This window comes from Cebus imitator, unplaced genomic scaffold (genome assembly GCF_001604975.1).
Source record: "Cebus imitator isolate Cc_AM_T3 unplaced genomic scaffold, Cebus_imitator-1.0 Scaffold5, whole genome shotgun sequence".
Lineage (NCBI taxonomy): Eukaryota > Metazoa > Chordata > Mammalia > Primates > Cebidae > Cebus > Cebus imitator.
Genome location: NW_016107320.1, coordinates 12,426,326 through 12,431,957, shown reverse-complemented (window position 1 = coordinate 12,431,957; position 5,632 = coordinate 12,426,326). Strand labels below are relative to the sequence as shown.

Below are 5,632 nucleotides of genomic sequence, written 5' to 3'. Positions count from 1 at the left end.
TTCTCTGCTCCCTCTTTGGCCTGTCTCTGGCATAGAGGGCAGGCTCCCCGGCCAACACCCCCAGTAAACAGCACCCCATCCTCGCTTGCCCGAGGATGCAGAGGCCAGTGTCAGTCGTGCGAGCTCAAGAAAATAGACAAGACAGGCCCAGGAGCCCGGCTTCTCCAGACCGAGGGTGGCTTTAAGGTCCCGAGTCTTAGCGGCATCTTCTCAGCAAAACCCAAACCCAGTTTCGAAAAGTTTCCGGGGCGCAGATGACTCAGGTCGATAACACAGCGATGGCTGAGGGGAGCTCCCAAGCCTTGAGAAGCAACCCTCTCAGCAGGTGCATTTACTCTCTGGTCAGGAAAGAGGCAACGGCCCACAAAAACAGTAGGTAGGGGTCCTCCGCGTTCAGAGGATGGGAAGCGCCAAGGTGCCGTCGGGGCTGGTGCGGGCTGCGGCTTCTCTCCGAGGCCTGTCGCTCGTCTTCCTGCCACCAGGTGGCGCCAAAGGCATGTCGTCTCTGCCTGCCCTGCTGCCGGGCTCTAGGACTGCGCTGCTGGAGTCTCTGCCGGAGCCCTAGGTGCTGGGGTCCTGGGGTCCCTTCTCAGTCCCCCTTGCACCTCGCATCTAGGCCCGGAGGAAAATCCACTTTTACACACGCCCTCAACTCTGGCCCCAGGAAATATCAAGGCCTTTGAAGTGAGGCTGGGAGCTACATAACCAAGTGGAAAAAAAATTCAAAGGTGGTTTTATGTTATTTGTAATGCGTTGGCAGAAGTTTTGTTTTTTCTCCCTCATTTCTTGAGGAAAGGCATTAAACTCGTCCTTGAACGGAAATCACAGAAAGAAACCATAAGGTATTTTAAACAAGAATAAAAGAAGGGCATCTGCTTAGGTGTCTGGAAGCGGGAGGGTGGGTGAGGCAAGAGAGAAGCACACCACGGTGTGAATATAGCCAAGTATTCCATTTATTAACAAAATAAGTCTTACCAAGGGAGAGCTCTGTTCGTCCCAAACAGGCCCCGCATCCCCCGCGCTGCCGCATCAGACCAGGAGGAGGGAGGAGTGGGGAGAAGACCCCAAGTCACTGCGGGGCCTACTCTGGGGGCTCTGCCGGGTCAGGCCTGGGAGGGGGTGGGGGCTGCTGTGATGCGAGCGCTCCCTGACGCCCCAACCTTCCCCGAACGCAGCTAACGAGCTCGTGACGTCCGCTGATATCCCCACCGGTCTGCTTTGGAGGGATCTAGCGAGAGTCACCTACTCCACCCCCTACCGCCAGGGGAGGGGGTCTTTGCTTTCACGAGGGAGAGTAAAACAAGGACTATAAAGCACTTTGCAAAACGTAAGGGGCCGGCTTCGCGCCAGCTGGGCCTTCTGGGACTTTGAATTCAACCAGGTGAGCGCTCCAGGTGCCCCGCCAGACGCACTGTGGCCAACGGGTGTTCGGGGCGGGAGCCTGGAGGGTGACAGTGGACGGCAAGGCTCTGTCAGACCACTTGGGCACCTCTAGGGGGCGAGCCTGCTGATGGGGTCAGGGGGTCTCCGTGCTCAGAGCAAGGTAGGGGAGCAAGGCCCTACTTTTGGGGGGCAGGGTCCAGACGAAGGACCCTATGCACGGAGGCTGGCGGAGGAGGAGTCCCGGAGCAGTGTTCAGCAGTGTTCGAGGTCAATAGAGCTCCAGGGTCCCTGCCACCCAGGGGGCCCCCTTTACCCCCAAAAAGAGTTCCAAACAAAACAAAACAAAAAAACCTCCTCTTTGTTACTTGCACAACAAAGGAAAAAAAGAGAACCTCAGATGGAAGGAAACGAGGGAATGAAGGGGGAAGAGGGAAAAAGAGAAGGGGGAAACAGTTTAAGTTAAGACTCATGCAAGAAACTCCCCAGGAAGGGAAAACAAAACGTCTAGAACCCAAGGACCCCAACTCTCCCTCCTTTCCCTAAAACCAAGTCAATCAAAACCAAAAAAAGAGGAAAAGGAATTAAAAAATGTAAAACTCATATCTAAGAAAAAGGAAAAACATAACAGGAAGAGGGGCGGGGATCATGTCGTTATTTGTGGGGTTAATATTATTATTTGGGGGAACACAGACTTTTTGCATACCATTGACTCATGTGGGCCGTTAATGCACTTATATTCCCAGCGTGTAAGCTAACATTATAGTAAATAAATACGCAGTCCGGTGGGGAAGGGCTGGGCAGGGAATCCCGGCAGGGTCAAGCAGTAGTGGAGGTTGCAGCGGCGACGGCATGTGGGGAGGAGGGAAGAGGGAGAGGGAGGAGCGGGAGGCTGGGGTGGAGGAAGAGCTGTAGTTACTGGTATCCGAGCGCCGAGGCTGAAGCTAGTCTCTGTCCATACAGCGCGTATGGTGAGTAGTAGGGTCCGGCTGTCGGGAGGGACGGCACGGCCAGGCCCCCCGCTGTGGATAAGTGGCTCTTGCCATAGGGGTGGTACCGGCTTAGCCCCAAAGTGTGTGGACTCCGCAAGGACAGCGACCCGGGGCTGCCGGGGGCGGCGGGCGGGGGGAGGTGCAGATGGCAGGAGGCGGCGGCCGCGGCGGCGGCGGCGGCGCTGCCCAGGCCCGAGGCCCCAGGGTAGGCGGCCAGAAGTTTCTCGGCTCCCGGCAGGGCCGTGTGGGTCCGTAGGTGGCTGAGCAGCTCCTCTGAGGTGGCGAAGCGCTTGTCGCACGGCCCGCTGGCAGCCACCCAGTTGCAGCTGTGCGGCAGCGGTTCGTTCTGCAGCATGAAGCCGTAGGTGTAGAGCGGGTGGCCGGGGAGCGCGGCCTGGGCGGCGCTGGACGAGAGCGCGGCAGGCTGCAGCGGGTGCCCGGGGTACACCAGCGGGTAGCCCCCCGCCTTCAGGCTGGGCCCGGCCGGGTCGTGCACGCTGCAGGTGGAGCAGCTGGAGCCGCCGAGGTGGGAGGCGCCGTGGTAACCTCCCAGGCAATAGGGGTCTCGGCATAATCCCTGCAGGAAGGAGGGCGGGGAGGCCCCGGTGAGCGGGCTGGAGCTGGGGGGCTTGCCCGGCGGCAGGCCCAGGCCCCCAGACAGCTGGCCTCCCACGAGGCCAGACTTGCTAGGATCCAGGCCAGGCACGAACTGAGACGGGTAGCCGGCGTAGGCGCCCACGATAGAGCCGTGGTAGCCGATGCTGGAGGGCGGCAGCGGGAACACCGAGTGGCCAGGCTTGTAGGGAGACACCGGCGCCACGTGGCCGGCCCCCACCAGCGCAGAGGGCGGCTCCGACTTGCGCCCGGAGGCTCCGGCCTCGGCGCCACCATGAGCCCCGGGCTCCCCACCGCCGCCGCGGCTCACGGCTGCAGGCTCCGGGCTGGGCTTGGGCTCCTGGTCTTTCTTGTCTAGCTCCCCGCCGCCAATCCCACCGCTGTTCTTGCAGTCAGAGTGGTGCGGGGAGCCTCCCCGGGAGCCGCCGGGCGACGACGAGGACGAGGACGCGGAGACCGGCGCTCCATGCGGGGGAAAGGGCGGGCAGGCGGCGCTGGGGACCCTGAAGCCCGCCTTGTCTCCCGGGGACGAGGACGACGAGGAGGAGGTGGAAGACACCGAGGAGGAGCCGCTGTCTTTGCGGGAGTCGCCGCCGCCGGAGCCCTTGGAGTAGGGCTTGAAGCTGGACTTGTCCTCCGCGGGGGAGTCCCCCAGCTGCTTCAGGGCCGCGGCCGCGGAGGCAGCTCCCGGGGCCGAGCGGCCAGGGTCCTTCTCCGCTCCCAGCCCGTTGGCCGCCGCCGCCACCGAGTTGAGCTTGGAGGAGGGCGGCGGGTCCGGTTTGCCGATCTGCGAGCAGGTCTGGGCCAGCAGCGCCAAGGGGCTCTTCTTGGCGTCCAGCTGTGGGAGACAGCGGCAGAGGGGAGGGAGAAGGAGTGAGACCCAGAGGCCCGCGGGGCGAGAGGGGGCGCCCGGGGAGCTGGGCGGCGGCGCCAAGGGGCGGGGCGGGCCTGGGGAGAGGGTCTGCGAGCGAGGGCCAGGCAGGGCGCGGCAGCTGACGGAACTATGCTCACACTGCCGCTGGGTCTCAGGGTGCGCCGCAGGCCCTGCAGAAGGGGTTCACTTAGGACCCCCGCGGGAGAAGGCGACGTCTCTGGAGTTGGGGCTGTGACTCGCCTCTTCCCTCTAATGTCCCCCTCCTCCAGGCGCAGGAAAAAACTTATTCCTTTAGTTTGGGGGAACTTCGCTTGGGACGGGTTTCTGGCGGCCGCGCCGCGGGGCGGGAGCTGGGAGCGCAGATGCTAAAGGAGGGGCTGAAGTTGGCGCTCTCTCCGTAGCCCCTCCCTCCCGGGCAGGGCACCCAGGGAAGAAGCAGGAAGAAAGACTCGGGTTCGGGAGCGCCCGGGCGCCGTGCTCCCTCACCCGATGGGACAGAGGCGGAGTGGGACTCGGGAGCCAGGGATTCAAAGAGAACAGCCTGGCGTAGGGGGGCGGGGAAGGCCCAGCAGAGATCACCTCCTGGCTGGAAACTGCGGGTCAGAGGAAAAGTAAAGGACCCAGAGGGGACAGGAGCAAATCCAATCCGAGAGAAAACACAGAGCTCAGGGCGAGCGTGGAAGGAGACCCTTCCACGGAAAGCCTGGGGAGGACCTGGTGGGCTCAGATCCCTCGGTTTTCTGCCCCTCCTCAGCCAGCCCGCCTGCGTGGCTAGACTCGGGCGTCGCTCCGAGCCCCGGGGTGCAGGGAGCTGGGTCGGGGGCCCAGCCGCAGTGGGAGGAATGGGGCCGGCGCCGGGCGAGCAGTGGCGGGGGACTGACCTCAATGGGGCTGACGGGAGTGGAGGACAGCGGCTGCAGGTACTCCGGATGCAGGAGGTGGCCGGTGTGAGCGCTCAGCATCTTCAGGACCCTGATCGGGAGCCGGTTCGCCTGGCGCAAGGGGTCCGCCGGGGGCAAGAGGGACACCGCCGCCGGCACCGCCGGCCTCTTCCCGCCGCCGCCGCTGCCGCTGCCGCTGCTTTCGGGTGTCCTTGGGTTAGATCCAGCGGGCGAATCGCTCATTTGGAGGAGGCAGCGCCGCTGGGGGGGGCGGGGAGGGCGAGGGAGCACTGGGGAGGCGAGCTCCCGGGGCGGGTGGGCTCGCTCCGCAGCCTCGATCGCGGTGCAGCGGGAGCTGCGCCTCCTCGCCGCCTCCCCTCCTCCACCGACGCCGCCGCCGCCACTGCCGCTGGTCCCGGCGAGCAACACAAAAACCTTCGCCTTCCGCGAGCAGCACGTCAAATAGCCGCGATCGGCAGCCACACTTCAAAGGGATCGCCGCGCCCGCCCAATCGCATCTCTCGCAGGGACCCCGGGGCGGGGAGAGCAGCGGGCGGAGGCCGGCTCTGTCGGTGGGCGGGGAGAGTCTTAAAGGGGCCGCGCCGCGCGCCGCCGCCGCCTCCGCCTCGGCCTCGGCCGCTCTCTGGGCTCCTCCCCTCCCCCAGACTGGGCCTTCCTCGCTCTGGGGTCCCTCCGGGACGGGACTTGCCCAGGACCCGGAGTTTTGCGCCCTGTCCTCCTCTCCGACCGCTCTCTCTCCTCTCTCCCTTCCCACCACTGCGGGGGGTGGGGTGGTGCTGGCGGGAGCTGTCACCCCGCCGGCCGCGTGCGTCCGAGGTGGGGCGGGGGGTGGGAGGGATCGCCCGGCGCCGGCTCCGGGACGCTGGAGT

The 5,632-nt window shown here is 64.6% G+C and overlaps 1 protein-coding gene across 1 annotated transcript; it reads right to left on the bottom strand.

Moving 5' to 3' along the window:
* Positions 1-929: 929 nt before the first annotated feature.
* On the bottom strand, positions 930-5,206 carry ZNF703 (zinc finger protein 703). The gene is made up of 2 exons (XM_017536332.2): positions 4,743-5,206; positions 930-3,825 (listed from the first exon to the last, which is right to left on the bottom strand). The coding sequence occupies exons 1-2, from the start codon at positions 4,983-4,985 to the stop codon at positions 2,296-2,298; spliced, it is 1,773 nt and encodes a 590-aa protein (XP_017391821.1). The 5' UTR covers positions 4,986-5,206; the 3' UTR covers positions 930-2,295.
* Between the last annotated feature and the right edge of the window lie 426 nt (positions 5,207-5,632).

Bases quoted from the DNA above. Each gene is read 5' to 3' on its own strand.
- ZNF703 (XM_017536332.2), bottom strand. From the start codon at position 4,985: ATGAGCGATTCGCCCGCTGGATCTAACCCAAGGACACCCGAAAGCAGC. The intron at 3,826-4,742 runs GTCAGTCCCCCG...TGTCTCCCACAG, and splicing joins CTCCCGTCAGCCCCATTGAG to CTGGACGCCAAGAAGAGCCC.